General features: G+C 41.7%; 1 protein-coding gene across 3 annotated transcripts in view; it reads left to right on the forward strand.

Moving 5' to 3' along the window:
• Positions 1-16,019, forward strand: part of LOC126402228 (6-phosphofructo-2-kinase/fructose-2,6-bisphosphatase-like) — a 90,520-nt gene that overhangs the window by 58,721 nt on the left and 15,780 nt on the right. Inside the window, exons 2-7 of one of the 3 annotated variants that reach the window (XM_050064014.1) lie at positions 5,593-5,759; positions 8,169-8,294; positions 10,262-10,358; positions 10,509-10,575; positions 13,330-13,404; positions 13,498-13,554. In XM_050064014.1, the coding sequence (XP_049919971.1) occupies positions 5,669-5,759; positions 8,169-8,294; positions 10,262-10,358; positions 10,509-10,575; positions 13,330-13,404; positions 13,498-13,554 (513 nt within the window). In that variant the 5' untranslated portion in view covers positions 5,593-5,668. Of the gene's footprint in view, positions 1-5,526; positions 5,760-8,168; positions 8,295-10,261; positions 10,359-10,508; positions 10,576-13,329; positions 13,405-13,497; positions 13,555-16,019 lie in introns of those variants that run through there. The other 2 variants (XM_050064013.1, XM_050064015.1) reach the window with 2 other exon arrangements.

Consider the following 16,019-nt stretch of genomic DNA (forward strand, 5'->3'; position numbering starts at 1 on the left):
CACATGAACGTACATGAACGCGCAGCCAGACCGGCTTGTAAACAAGGGGTTGGAGATCAACACAGAGAGAGGGTGTGTGAGGTCATGCTATACTCCAGATGAAATTACACCTCTAGTTCTTCACATAGCAATTTTTTTAATTCCTTCAATCTAGAAATGATGAATTTCCGCTTATTGCCCCTTTAATGGGAGAGGTTACAATCGGCATTCACTCCCAGTTCAAGTGACTCTGCAGTAGTCACGGGTATTCAGTGGCTTTGTTTGCATAAAACGGGAAATTCTTAAAATCTTAATGACTGCAATTGTAAAGTATTCTGTGTGTGACCCCCTACAGAGGTCCAGGTTAAGCACCCTATATTGGCTAAGCCTAAACTTAAAGGCTGCATGACAGGCTGCTTACTAATTGACAGGCTCAGCTGACGTAACCGACTGCTGTTGATCAAGTGAAAACAAAGAGTCCCACTTCTCCCTCTTCTTTGATGCATAATTTATTTCTCACCGCTGTAGTCTTCGATGAAAAACATGCAAGCATCGTTGAATCTGTGTCCATAAACTATTCAGAGGAACAATATTTCACCGTTACATTCAGCACCTGGCTTGACATGATCCAGCGTAGCGATTAAAAAAACTGTACGTGCTTCTCCATCTAGCAGCACATGTCCCTGAGTGAATGGTTACTGTCTATATTGACAGACACCCGTGACAGAACAGTGACTCCTACAGGACAAAATAGCATCCCACACATTCATTTTACACCAGGGATGGCCCCTGTAGAGTTCGTAAGCTGCGTGTTTCCGTTTCCGGTACATGGGACCTTAAAAATCGATTTCTCATAATGTATTTCAATGGCTAGATGAAAATTATTTTCTGGTCCCGTTTGAATTATGCCATGAATTTCACATATGTTGTTTGTGAATTTTTAATATATTTTTTCGTGTACAGAAGGCTACAGTTTAGCGAGAAGAAGTTTGATACTGTTAGGTTTTGTGTGAGAGCGCTTTGTGGACTACAGCTCTTCGCTGCTCTCGACGCGTATGATATACGTCACCACTGGCACTCGGAACATGGCTGTGTCTCTGGTACACTTCACCACCTTCTTCCAAGGAGAGGACAAAAGCCTTAAGCATGGCGAAAACCACTACAAGTCTGGACATGGAAAGTTTCAGCCACAAAACACACCGGCATCTTGATCTGATGGCTCCGTAGATCGTGGCAGAAGACGCAGCAGCAGCACTGTGAGTTGAGAAGTGGAGGGAAAGTGTGATGACGTGACGTCACATAGGCGACATGTAGTCTTTCTCATTACGTTGTTTCCACAGCCTTTAACTGAAGAATCATACAATAAACTGTCAAACTCTTCACATGAAAAAATATTATTTAGACCCACACAACACATTTGTGTAATCCAAGGCATTTAATGACTGGGACCAGAAAATAATAATTTTCTCTCCATTGACTCCCATTCATGTTTTCCGAGCCTAGAGGTCCGATGGGGGTCTACCGGAAGGGGCGTGACTTATGAGCTCTATACCCCCAAGTCCTAGTAATGCCGCTGTGGGTATTTATTGACTCCAGCTACTATGGACTCATATTGGCAGAGATGGAAATGCAACACCTGAGTAGACGTGCTAATTTTAGCCCCTTAACCAGCAAGATGCAGTGATGGGTCACTACAAAATACAGCCAGTCCCTTCCCCTAGCAGCACTTGGGATTGATAGGATTTTATTGATATCAAGGCCATTATCGATTCCCTTATCGATTCCTCCTGTGAATTTTCTGTGGAGAAAAATTAGACCTTGCAGGTTTTCGGTGTCAACAACACAAATTTGATTGAGTTTCTATTCTAAACAAGAGATAAGTGCTTGTGTAAGTAAACAAATATGAAACTGGTCACTGGATCCTTGATCTCTGGACCTACCGGAATGCTGGCTCCTCCACTGTGGAGAAAGGGTGCAAACCTTTCACAATAAATTTTGTTAGTGCTTGATGACACTCATCTAACTTGTCTTGAGGCATTTTGCCATTTGCAGCAAGTGTGAATGGGGTGTGCTGCCTAAACAGAGGGGAGGGGGGCTGGGACGTGGAGCTGGGGGAGCGACACTGCAGGCAGCAGAAATACTCGGTCCACTGCTATCATCTAAAATGGAACAAATGAAAGAATATTTGTACAGCATTTGTTTTCATCTACGTCAAATAACATTACAGAATCTGTCACTGAATGCGATTGTCGAACACATGGCACCTTTAAGGTCCTCACCAAGAAAAAAGCTATGGAAAAATTATTTCTTTGCATTTTTATGTTATTGGGGCACTAATAACAAGAATCAATTATTATTATTTTTACAGACCCCACAGTTTTTTAATTACAGACCTCTACCAAATGGTTGAGAGGTCGCTTAAAGGTAAAAGTACCTAATACATTATTATAAATGTATAATAACAATAATATGATCATTTTAAACCTACAAATACATACAGAAAGTAGAAAAAGTCAAATAACTGTAAAACAAGTCAATTTTATTAACAATATAGTGCAGTACATACACTTCTCAACTGTGCTGTGTAAAATAACAAAACAATTCTAGTACTTTCAATAAACAGTACTTTCAGGGCCTTTATTTATTTCCCCCTCTCAAATTAACAAACAAAGAATGACCCATGGGACCATGTTCAACTTCTCAGCTGTACGGCGTAAGAGCTTGAATCTCTTCTTCGACATGGTATCAGCTATCACATCAAAATGTGATTCGAGGTCCCAGTAGTCATCGATGGCTGGGAAGTTTAAAACCCCCATGAAGAGTAGTATTGCCAAGAAATCTTCAATCTCTTCAGGGCTAGTTTTGATTGGGTCGCCCAGTTCTTGCGCAGAGTACAGAGTCGTCTGTACAGCAATATGTTGAATCATCTCGGTCATCATCATCAGTGAACACTGTTTTTAAATGCTGGAAGGGTGTTTTGATTGCGTCAGGGGGTACAAAACTTGAATCAGGAACCTGGAATTTTTCACTATCAGTATGCTTCCAGATTCTCCTTGTGCCTCTCTTGGATCCTGAGGATGACCTTGGGTCAAGGGAGTCATCCAGCTCTGGCATGTTGACTGTTTTTAGTTTGTTTTTCCCTTTTTTCTTCTTCTTCTTACGGGGCGGTGGTGTAGAAGATGTGCTTGTTGAGGGCATCTCCTCCTCATCCAAGGATTCAAAGTCTTTTTTGGTGAAGTGAAGCCACACTTTCGACCGCTTCTGTCTCTCCACCATTACGTCGTATTTGTTGTTGAACATGCTGCTGACTGACGAGCGTGATGTGCGTTATCGACGTAAAGATTCGGCATAATGAAAAGAATTGATAAGGGAATCGTTAAGCATAAAGGCTAATGATGAATATGAATTGAACCAGTTGGAACCGGTTCTTAACAGGAACCGGTTCTCAATTCCCATCCCTACTCGGATGGTAAAGGCTCATTTATACTCCACGTCACTGTCCTCATACTTCCATGCATCCTTTATGTTGGCAGAGATACAGCCAATAGATGGTACGAGAGGGCGGAGACAAAAGTTTCACACAACAGGGGTGTCGGTGGTGTAGTGGATGGTGCCGACGCCCCGTGTACGGAGGCGATGCCTCGCTGCAGCGGTCGCAGGTTTGACTCCGGCTTGCACCCATTTCTGCGCCCTTCTTTCTTGAATTATGCTACACTGTCTCCACCATCTCTAGTGGCACTGCTCCATTTGATCCGTATTTTGAAGCTTTTAGAAAACGTGCACAAATACAGACAAAATAAGTGGACATTTACATCTGCTGTTCTTCTTCTTTGAGTTAGCCGCTAACTGCAATCAGCTGCTTGTTAAATCTCCCACGGTGGGTCGCACACATAACACAGCGTAAAAATATCACACCTGTGCCACCCATGATCCCGCTAGCTGTCCCTTTTTATAAAGTCGGCAAGGAAAGGTTCCCCTCAACCTTGATTAGGACAAGCGTTTATGGATAATGTATTTCTTCTGTTTTATTATTTTACTTTTCCTCCACAACATTGCAGAGGCAACATTATTATTATGATGTCTTAAAATCAGTGGATACATTTTTTGGGGTGTCACAACCCTCTGCTAAATGACTTGATTCACTATCAGGATTTAGTCCATTCAGTCTGATAACATTTGGAAAGTGCAGAAGAGCCACACAATTAAATCATTTTATCCCCATTCAAGTTAGCAGAGCACTTAACCAGAAGTCAGCACTTGCTCTATGGGCCCCATAATACAGAAGCAGGGCCAACTAGGGTTTCAGTGATACACTGGTTTTAAGGTATACAATGATATAAAGGTTGATGGCTATCATACTGTGTACTTTAGCTTATCTATGATTTTGGAAAAAAAAAATGCAACTGGACGGAGAATCTCCTCTTTATTTATTTTCAAAGGGGAGACTTTTTACACAAACTTCCATTGACAAAACAGTTTCAATTATAGTAATGAAACATTTGCTCAACCAACACTAAGCCTTCCATTTTCATTCTTTTACGTCTCATTCTGCCTGATAACAATAATAACTAATAATATTAATTCTGTAATACTGGATACCGTGAAACTGGGATATTTTCTGTTATCGTACTGTGAAAATCTCACACCGTTGCAACCCTAGTGCCAATCATCCGGGTCATTTTATACTGCGGAAATTGAGCTTTTTTGGCTTCATGCACCACAGAGCAACTCTCATAAGAATAAACTGGGTCCCGCCTTCAACACTGTATCCAGGTCTCCAGATACATCCACGGCTGCACTCCTGTCTGCTTGTTCATTTAACACAGTAGCTTTCAAACCACGTGCATCATGCGTGGGAACATATTACAGCTTTTGAGAACAGGTTGCAGCGTCTCAATGTGAACTATCACGCGGTGCATGCGTGTAAATTTGATTGGCACAGGATATATCTCTGGCTGGTCGCCAGTTGTCAGCTGATCAAGCTGAAAATCGGCCAATTCCCGTCATCGGCTGATGGATCGGTGCTTTTCTCAAACAAATCTAGTAAAGCAAAGTGTAAAAGATTTCTATGTGAACTGAAAAAAGGCATTAAATTCAAATACTCAAGGTACAAGCACTCCTGTAGTGTACTGAAGTACTTGAGTAAATATACTCAGTTAACTTTGGTCACAGGGTGGTTTTAACAGATCACTGGTGGCCACACATGCAAAAACCAACAAGTAAACACCCAGTATGTCTCTCTCTCTTACACACACACACACACAGGGCAGAGCTGGTTTATGACAACTCTGTCAGACGTCATCTGACAAAATCACAAAGGAGCAGCTCAGCATGGTTGTTACTGGTTTGTCATGCTACACCACTTCCTGTATGGCGGGGCAAAGTTCAGAGCTTCACTCTGTGATTGGTGGATGACCTCATTCTGAGCTGTACTGGGACACTGAAGGTGACTGACGGGTCATCCGACCAATCAGAGACACAGGCATCAGGTGTGCAGGCTGACAGATGACTCAAACTCCTCCCCCACTGACATCGTATGAGAAAGTTCAAAATCTGTCCGCTCACCTGGAGAGCTCCTCTTTAACTCAAGCTCCCCTTACACACACACACATGCACACACACACACACACTGTACAGAGGTTTCACACACACATACACACACACACACACACACTTGGCTGTTGAAGCCATGGCAGACACGCAGAGAAAACTAACCCAGAATCCTCTGGAGAAAACCTGGGGTCCATGGATGAAGAGCAGGCTGAGCCAGCGCAGAGGCTGTGAGTACAGTCACTTACACACCACCTCACACACACACACACACACACACACACACACACACACACACACACAGATACCACATTGTTTGCAAGTGTTTGGTATCTCTTCAGTTTGACATGTTGATACATGTTGCATTAACGCAGGCGTCAGACTGTGTGTTTGTGTTTTGGGGATGAGAGGCTCAGAGCACAGCGGCGCTCTCTGTCAGAGACCGGACGGCCGTTCACCCTAAAGCTTCACCATGTGACCACGTGTACGCTCTTGTCGTCATCCTCATGTAATTATTTCCAGCACTTTCACTCTTAAGTGCCAGAGTTGGTCCTCTGCTGTGCCAGATGGTGAAACCTGATATTGTTACTTTGCTTGAGATTAACAGCGGTGGAAGATGTACTCACATTCTTTACTGGAGTAAAAGTACCAGTACAACAGAGTAAAAATACTCAATTACAAGTAAAACTCCAGTAAAAGTACTTGTTGCGCAGTAAAATGTCTTTTGTGACGTCTGATTCCATGTGTGCTGAAGCATCAGTGTTAGAGCTGTGTGTTACTGTTGCAGCTGCTCCAGGTGAAGCCAGTTTGAACTGCTTTATGTACAGCTCACCAGTTTGTTCCAGTGTGCTCCAACCTAGGGGTCGGGCCCCTCCAAAGGGTCACCAGATAAATCTGAGGGGTCATGAGATGATTAATGAGAGAGGGAAGAAGAAGAAACTAAGTTCTGACACACAGTTGTTTTCCTGTTTTTATGACTCCGTGCTGACGAAAGCCGCGGACGGAGCCACTGCGTCTGTGGCTCAGAGGCAGAGTGGGTCATCCACTAGTTGGAAGATTGGTGGTTTGATCCCCCGCTCTTCTAGTCCACATGTTGAAGTATCCTTGGGCAAGATACTGAACCCCAAATTACTCCCAATGGCTGTTCCATCGGTGTGTGAGTGTGTGTGAATAGTTACTGAGTAGCAGGTGGCACCATATAATGGTAAATGGTAAATAGACTGCACTTGAATGGCTCCTTTCTAGTCTCCCGATCAGTCAAAGCACTTTTTACACTCCTAGTCACATTCACACATTCACACACTGTTGGCCGAGGCTACAGTACAAGGTGCCACCTGCTACTCAGCTTTAACACACTCACACAACAGCCATCGGGAGCAATTTGTGGTTCAGTATCTTGCTCAAGAATACCATAAGGCAGTTTCTTCAGTTTTGGCACCAACGTTTATTGGACTCAAAATTGAACTGATTAGATTTTGGTGGTCAAGGGTCACTGTGGCCTTGCATCCGTCTTATTCTCATGAACACAATACCTTAAGGAGGCCGTGAGAGAGTTTCCTCAAATTTGGCACAAATTTTCACTTGGACTTAACAATGAACTGTTTGGATTTCGGTAGCCAAAGGTCAGACCTTGCATCTGTTTCGCTCTTGTGAATGGAATATCTCAGGAACATCTTAAGGAAATTTCTTTAAATTTGACTCAAACATTCACCTGGACTGAAGAATAAACTGATTAGAATTTCGTGGTCAGAGGTCAGTGTGACCTTGCAAAAGGTTTTTGGCCATAACTCAAGAATTCATTCATCAAAAAATTCACACAAATGTCTAACAGGATAAAATGATGAAGTGATGACAGTTTATATTCAAATGCTCAAAGGTCAACTTCATTGGATGGACTTTTCTGTCCATTATTCAGCGTCATATCTCAGGAACAGAAGGGGAGACATTTGGTCAGATACTGAATTGGTGACTTTAATCTTGGGTGTCCACCTTGAAACTGTGCTGACTGTATGCATGTTTTCACGGACATGGATGGAAACTGTCAGAGAAACTTGACTGGTGCGGGGAGACGCACAGCTGTGGGGCGGTGATTCCAGTTTCCTTAAAAATGAGAAATGATCTGGGGCGTTGGTGGCTTAGTGGGTAGAGCAGGTGCCCCATGTACAAAGCTGTTGCCGCAGCGGCCCGGGTTCGAATCTAGCCTGTGGCCCTTTGCTGCATGTCATCCCCCTCTCTCTCTCCCCCTTTCATGCTTACCTGTCCTGTCCATTAAAGACAAAATGATCAATCAATTATCAAAATAGTTGCTGATAAATTTTACGCCATCGTCCAGCAGCCTTTTTAGTGTATGAAACATAATGGCTGAACAAACAAAAAGAAGCCAGATCCAAATGTTATCAGCGGAATTTTTTGTTTTTCCAAACCTGTCCGACTCCTCCTGTCTGACTCAGTCCAGATGGCCTTCAGCACAACATCTAAACCCTGGAACTCACTTTGTCAGCAGCAGGTTTTCCTTCCCAAGCTTAATTTTCTGACCAGGCTCCATCAGTGTTGAACTTCTACATAAACCTCAGTGAAAATCAACACAACTTCACGTGCAGCACAGCTAATTTAACACTCTTTGTGTTTGTGTGTTTCAGCGTCTGTGCCCCAGTTCACCAACTCCCCGACCATGATCGTGATGGTGGGACTCCCAGCAAGAGGGAAAACCTACATCTCAAAAAAGCTCACCAGATACCTGAACTGGATCGGAGTGACAACTAAAGGTATCACATGACCGTGAGGGATTACACTGAAACTCACACTGACTACCTTAAACCATCATGTGATTATACTTACTTACTTACATGTAACATTTGGTGTCAATGCTTTGACTCAGCTGTAAACGTTTTAATATTTAATTTTAACAAGTGTAGATTCTCAACATCCCCAGAGTCCACATGTGACAAAAATATACCTGTTTGATTTTGCAAAATAATTAATTACATAAATGTTTTAATTTTAGCTGCAGCTGGATGTTGCTCTTATTGTTATTGGTGTACTTGAGAAGCTTTATTTAGTTACTTGAATAAACACAACTTAGAAATGCTGAAATCAGCCAAGAAACTGTGACTTGTCTTGTAACTTACATCTGAACTCAAATGTGTTTATATCAAATAAAACACATGAAAGTTACACAGAATTCTTAATAAAAAGTACAACACGTGTTCCTACAGATACAGCGTCATCCAAAAGTTAGCATCCCTGGTCAAAATTTATTTTACGGTGAATAGTTCAGTAAGTAGAAGATGAACTGATCTTCAAAAGGCATGAAGTTAAAGATGAAACATGCTTTTCGATGTTTGAAGCAAGATCAGTGTTTTAATTCTATTTTGTACAATTTTAGGGTGGAAAAAAAGTAAAGGAGCTCCATGCAAACGTTTGGGCACCCCAAGACATCTGAGCTCTCAGACAACTTTCCCAGGGTCTCAGACCTTAATGAGCTTGTTCACAGTCATCGTTAGGAAAGGCCAGGTGATGCTAATTTCAAAGCTTTATAAATACTCTGACTCCTGAAAGCTTGTCCCAACAATCAGCAGCCATGGGCTCCTCTAAACAGCTGCCTAGCTCTCTGAAAACTAAAAGACCTGATGAAGACTAGAAGAAGATAGCAAAGTGTTTTCAGGGAGCTGTTTCCCCAGTTGGTCATGTCATTAAGAAATGGCAGTTAACAGGAACTGTGGAGGTCAAGCTGAAAACTCTCTGAGAGAGCTGCTCGTAGGATTGTTAGAAAGGCAAATCAAAACCACTGTTTGACTGCAAAATACCTGCAGGAAGATTTCTCAGACTCTGGAGTGGTGGTGCACTGTTCTACTGTGCAGACACACCTGTACAAATATGAGCTTCATGGAAGAGTCATCAGAAGAAAACCTTTCCTGTGTCCTCACCACAACATTCAGCGTCAGAAGTTTGCAAAGGAACATCTGAACAAGCCTGATGCTTTTTGGAAACAAGTCCTGTGGACTGATGAAGGTAAAACAGAACTTTCTGGACACAATGAGCAAAGGTATGTTTGGAGAACAAACTGTTAAACACGGGGGTGGATGGATGATGCTTTGGGCTTGTGTTGCAGCCAGTGGCACGGGGAACATTTCACAGGTAGAGGGAAGAATGGATTCAGTTAAATTCCAGACATCACAGCATCTGTAAAAAAGCTGCAGATGAAGAGAGGATGGCTTCTACAACAGGACAATGATCCTAAACACACCTCCAGATCCACAATGGACGACCTCAAGAGGAGCCAGCTGAAGGTTTGGCCACGCCCCTCACAGTCCCCCGACCTAAACATCATTAAACATCTGTGGATAGAGCTCAAAGAGCAGAGCATGAAGACGGCCCAAGAATCTCACAGAGCTAGAAGCCTTTTGCAGGAAGAATGGGTGAAAATCCTCCAAACAAGAACTGAAAGACTCTGAGCTGGATACACAAAGTGTTTAGAAGATGTGATACTGAGCACTGACCATGCAGGGTGCCCAAACTTTTGCTTCCTTTTTCATTATTTTGAAACTGTAAAAATTATTGAAGAAATGTTTCATCTTTAACTTCATCAGTTCATCTTCTACTCACTGAACTATTCACAGTAAATGGAATTTTGACGATGGGTGCCCAAACTTTTGCATGCCATTGTCGATATGAAAAAATACATGATGCCTATGTTTACAGAAAGAGCATCTTCTTGTTCTTTGTTCCACAGCGTTCAATGTCGGGCAGTACAGAAGAGACGCCACACGCGCCTACAACAGCTTCGAGTTCTTTCGACCCGACAACGCAGAGGCCATGAAGATACGCAAGTATGAACCCTCTGCTTCACAGGGTCTCAATGTGACGTCTGTGTCTCCTCTCCTTTAAATATAAACCAATCAAATATGTATGAAAGTTTCCAAATCAGACTGTGTTTCTGAAATATTGCATTATTAATGTTTGTCTATTTCTGTGCGCAGGGCCTGCGCCATCGCTGCCCTGACAGATGTGTGTAACTACTTCACCATAGAGCAGGGGCAGGTCGTGGTGAGTGACAGATAACATTACAGTGGCTGATACTGCTGTAGGAGAGGGAACAGGAACAGTGAGTCTGATATCAATAATAATATTGTGCTGGATTTCATGCTGCATCGTCGGCAGCTTCTTGTGTTGGAGGTCGGGTTAAATTTGACATGGGATTGACAGATTTTGTCACAGTGAAAATATACAGACTTAAACAATATTACACTCGAGGGTGTGCTTTAATGTCATTTGTGGCACGACTGTACACGACTCAGTCCTGACTGCATCACTGAAGTTAAAGCACAGCCTTGAGTGTAGTATTGTGATTATACTATTACCAACAAAATAAAATACATAATCAAAATGTGTTCATGTTGAGAGTCAATTAATTCTCAAAGAATTGTGGCTGTTGTCTCTATTTCCAAGGAATTACATGGGGTTTGACTAATAACTGGAACAAACTCAGTCAGGGCTCCCATGTTCAGGAAATTCCTGGAAAAGTTATGGAATTAGAAAAACTGTGTTCCAGGCCTTGAAATGGTTTGGAATGGAGTGCTTTGGGAAAGTTTTGAACATTGACAAAACATTGTTTTGGCTGTTGTTGAAATATATTCATGAAAATCCCAAAACATGTTTAATGATAGATGAAATACTGATTTAAAACGTAGTGCTGCGCTATGTGACTGTTGAAACGTCACTAGTATCACATGATACACATTGGGCGAGTCTATGGCAGGAATGTCTAATGAGCAATAAAAATGTGGAAGCGCTAGCAGTTTGCTTTTGCTCAAATACCTGGGCAGTGCGTGTTTAATAATGGCTTAAACAGCCAGTAGCCAGGCAAGATAACATTAGTGCTTCTACCACCAGGGCAAGCATACGTAGCCTATCCACCTTATTCCTGAGGGCACTACTGTAGAGGTGATTATGGACACAACTTCCTGTGAGATAATGGAAGTAGCAGTAAGCTAGTTAGTCCCATAGACTGTCTGTGGTTAGTCCCAGTGGCTACTCTTGGTTGCTGGTTCTTTTCTAAAGTAATTTGCCTTCAGTAGCAAATACTGATTTGTTTTTTAACAAATATTCAACTAATCTTAACTTAGCATTTTCTAAAATGTCTTTGCGGAGCTCTGGTACCTGTTGCACTGTCCGCATCTGTAACAGCTAACAACCAGTCTGAGCTACATTTTTGTCTTCAGCAACTGTGTGTTGAACATGTGACCAGAACAAAAGGATGATAATTGATATGAGGAATAAAACCACAAGAGTTTCACCAGACATAGCGAAAAAGTATTAAATCAGACATGTAGACTGACAGGTCCGTCACTCAACATCAGTACATGATATCCCTGTCTTTCCCCGTCTGACTTAATTCACGACCTACATTAGAAAATTGCTCGTGATGAAATAAACTCGGCAACATACCTTGGAATATGTATTTAGTCATTAGGGCTGAGAATGTGTCACAGATTTACCGCACTTCCTTTATATCATATAAAAAAATGAATGCCAAAAGTTATTTCTTTTACTACTACTTTATATTACTATGACTGAAGTCTGCTGCTAAATTCAGCATCATGTTTCGCTCAGAACAGTTTTTAATTAATCAGAGGTTAAAAAAATGTGTAAATGCGTCGTTAACACAGACGAGCGGAGGATTAGCTGGGAAACGTCACATTTATTCACTTTACATGGAGCTACAGTTAATACTGAATTATGTGTTAGTATCTCTTAGTAAGTAATCAGAAATCATCTTTAGAAGGAGCAGCTGTTTACGCTAAGCTAGCGTGGACCATGTTAAAGTTAACAGTATTTTAACGGAGCAAGGCGAGCTAATTGCTAGCGTGCTCAGTTAAAAAGAAAAAAATAACAATGCTTTGAGATGGCTGTCAGAGGTGACAGAGGTATGATCACATAATCCAGTTTGAGCTGTAACAGTAGAGTACTGTAAACAAACTGTTAGCATTGGAAATCGCTAGTTTCAGTTCAGGAAGTTGCACCCATAATTCACGCAAGGTATCATGGGGGCTAGGAATAAAGTGGATAGCTGCAAGACAACTTCATCCAGGGCTTAACCAATCCATCGCTGCATCCAATAATCTGCTTACCTCTTTCAAACGACTGAAATAAAGTTGTGGAAATTGAGTAAAATATTATGGAAAAGTTTTGAAAATTAATTGAAAAAAAATTCATGTAGTTTTGCTGTTGTTAAATGTAGACTGTGTTTACTTCAGTTCATGGAGAGTGTTCACCTTTTTGAATTCTTTGACACAGTCCTGTCACAGTACCTGCTGCCTGGTGGCTTGGATATTATTTAAATATTAATATTAATTGACATATTTGGATTTTTTTTATTACAGGGTTATCATATAAAAGATGTCTGCATATGAGTAGCACACCCGAAGTGTTTTCAATTGTAGTGTTTTATTGTAAATGCTTGTGTTTGTGAAGTGCTGATCATACGACTGAATACATGAGATTTGTGTGAGAGTTTGTAAACAGATGTTTTGATGTAGTTTTGCTGTAGTTTGCGGTCTCTGTTAAAGTCAATTTCATTCATATTTTTTCAGTTTTTGGTTATTTCGTCCGCTGTAGAGGCGTGTGACAAAAACAACGTTTTCTTCCCGAATTTAGTGTAACGCACACAAATGGTCATATGGGGAGTCAAGTATTCCTTTTGATAAACAAGCTTTATTTCGTCACGTTTGGACCCTAAAAGCACCAACATTTATTTATTAGTCCAGTAAGAATCAGTCAATCATCTTATTTGTCTTTCAGGTTTTTGATGCCACCAACACCACAACGGAGCGCAGAGAGGTCATCCTCAACTTTGCCAAGGAAAATGGGTACAAGGTTTGTTTGTTTGTTTGTTTGTTGCTCTGTTAGAAAGGGAAATCTGAAAAATGAAAACTGCAATTTCTCTCTTTTCTTTTCCTGCCTGTTCAGGTTTTCTTTGTGGAGTCGATATGTGATGATCCAGAGATCATCGCTGCGAATATTAAAGTAAGTTTTGTGTGTGTGTGTGTGTGTGTGTGTGTGTGTGTATGTGTATGTGTGTGCGAGAACAGGAAGTTGTGGTTCCAAGATCACTGTGAGAGTCATGTGCTGAGCCAAGAGCTGTTGGAGCTGAGGCCCAATGTGTTTCTGATTTGTTATTGGTGGAGGAGACTGAGCCATTGCAGCGGTCACACTCTGCCAGGTCACGTGCGTGTTGGCAAGATATCGTTGTGGCTTTTGTTCCAAAACGAGATAGTTTGCACATATGGAGAACAGTTCTCCTGCTGTCATTAATATTTTACTTTCTCTTCCTCTTTTTTCCCTGTTTTCATCCCAGTTTAGTTCAAATCATCTCGCTGAGCGAAGTTTAGCTCAGTTTCATTGTCTGTGCGTACACGTCGGTCACATGACTCATTTAATACCTAAAAAAAAGTGCTGCTCTGAAAAATAAGTGTTTCCAGCTTTTGTTATTTTCCTCCCGTCTTCATCCTCACTGAGCCGTCTGATTTTGGAAACAGCATTTAATGTCTAAAATCAACACCAGTAGCAGTTAATGACAGCAGCTGTGTGATGGTGTCTATCAGTGTTCAATTCCTGAGACAGTTACAGATGAAAGAAAGATATCATCTTAACTTTCACACCTCTGTTCAGTCTCCTCCTGCTCTCAGAGAAAGTTAAAAACAACAGGAAGTCTTTCTTAAGTTTATTACCACACAGCTCCCGACCCTCACTGGGCAGCTGACGTCATCGTTTTATTAAAGCTCTGTTGACTCCGAACACATTTAAACACCCTGCTGACTGGAGTTACTCTGGAGACCGTTGTTGCTCTCTGGGTAAGAAAAATGCTGTTCTATAAATACAATAATGATGTCTGCATCCACGCAACAATAATGTACTTTAAACAACTCCTCCCTGATTTCCTCATTTAGCCTCAAAATGATTTTAATTTTATTTTTTTATTTTTAAAGATGAAGGATGTCATGCTAGCAGCTCCTGTATGAACAGGTGTGTTATTGAAGGTAAACTCTGCACTGTTTGTTAAGACAACAGTCAGACTTGGCCCCTCCTCCCTACACCTCTCGTACGTACACGAGAGATCTGGGGCTGTACTCACAAAACTTTCTAGTGCTAAGAGTTCCAAGAGTGCTCGAGCTCCTATCGACATTTGTGGCATTTACTTAGAATTTCCCCTTCAAGTTAAGACTGGTTGTTAGTAAAGATAAAAGTTATTCACAGAGCATCTTAGACCTTAGAGGAGTTCCGAGGGTGAAGTGTTAGGAGCAGGGAGGGCAACTGAGAGGAGGGCAACTAAGAGCGGGAAAGTGACAGAACAATGGTGCAATATAGTGGAGAACCAGAAGAGAAGGAGAGAGAGCCAGAGGAGAGGCGCTGCCAGGTGACTTGTTTGCTTCTGCCAAACCTGTTGTGCATGAGTCACAGAGCCAACAACAGACTATTGAAATAAGAAAGAGAACAAGGTTGTGCGAGGGAACATGTCAGCCCTTAGCTTGTAATAAATGTTATAATATTCTAAAAATATACTTTTTTCCTTTACTATAGAAAGTCTTTAATCGGGCTCAGACCCAAAGCTGCTGCCGTGGGTCCGGCTCAGGTCGGACAAAAACTATGTCGGTTCAGGCCCACTTATCTGTGCCAGATCAGAGCACCAACGTACGCTGCAAGCGACAGTACTACTACAGGAATGTTACATTTCTTGTAATTGAAAAGCTGATGCTTTAGTAAGCTAAATAAGCTAACCGCGGGCACCAACCTGTCCAACAGAAAACAGGATAACTCCATGTTGCTCTTTGTCCCCGTCCTCTCCTTCAGTGGTCTCCAGAAATGACCTTTGTCTGCTCGGCCTTTTGCCTCGCTGTATCTGTGTTTGGTCCGTACTGTGTCTGAGATTTTTGTGGCTTCCTCTTAGATGTGTGCTGCTACTACAACCTCGATTCTCAAAAAGTTGAGCTGCTGTGTAAATAACAAAACAAGATATTTAATGTTAAACTCATAAACTTATCCAACACTATCCACGGCCGGAGGCATTGCGTTTTCAAGGTGTTCATATGTACATCCCATTCTCAAGAGCACCTTGAGAGAATTTCTTCAAATTTGGCACAAACGTCCACTGATTAGAACTGATTCAGTTTTTGGTTGTCAAAGGTCAAAGCTCACTGTGACCTCACAAAACATGTTTTTGGACATGACTCAGGAATTCACACTAATTATGACAAAATTTCACACGTGTAACAGCATAAAATAACGAAGAGATATCCTGTTAATTCTACTTATACTCGTTCTGAATTTGATGCCTGCAACATGTAACAAAACTGTCCGCTTGGCATTTTGCTATATTTGCATTCTTTAGGTAGCCTGGAAATCCAGACCCAAATCTAGAAAGATTTAGGGTCTGGCTATGAGTAATGCAAATGGCCCAACTCAAGGGGCGGCACCAAGCATGCATTTGAAAA

Source organism: Epinephelus moara, chromosome 16, assembly GCF_006386435.1.
Source record: "Epinephelus moara isolate mb chromosome 16, YSFRI_EMoa_1.0, whole genome shotgun sequence".
Taxonomy (NCBI): Eukaryota; Metazoa; Chordata; class Actinopteri; order Perciformes; family Serranidae; genus Epinephelus; species Epinephelus moara.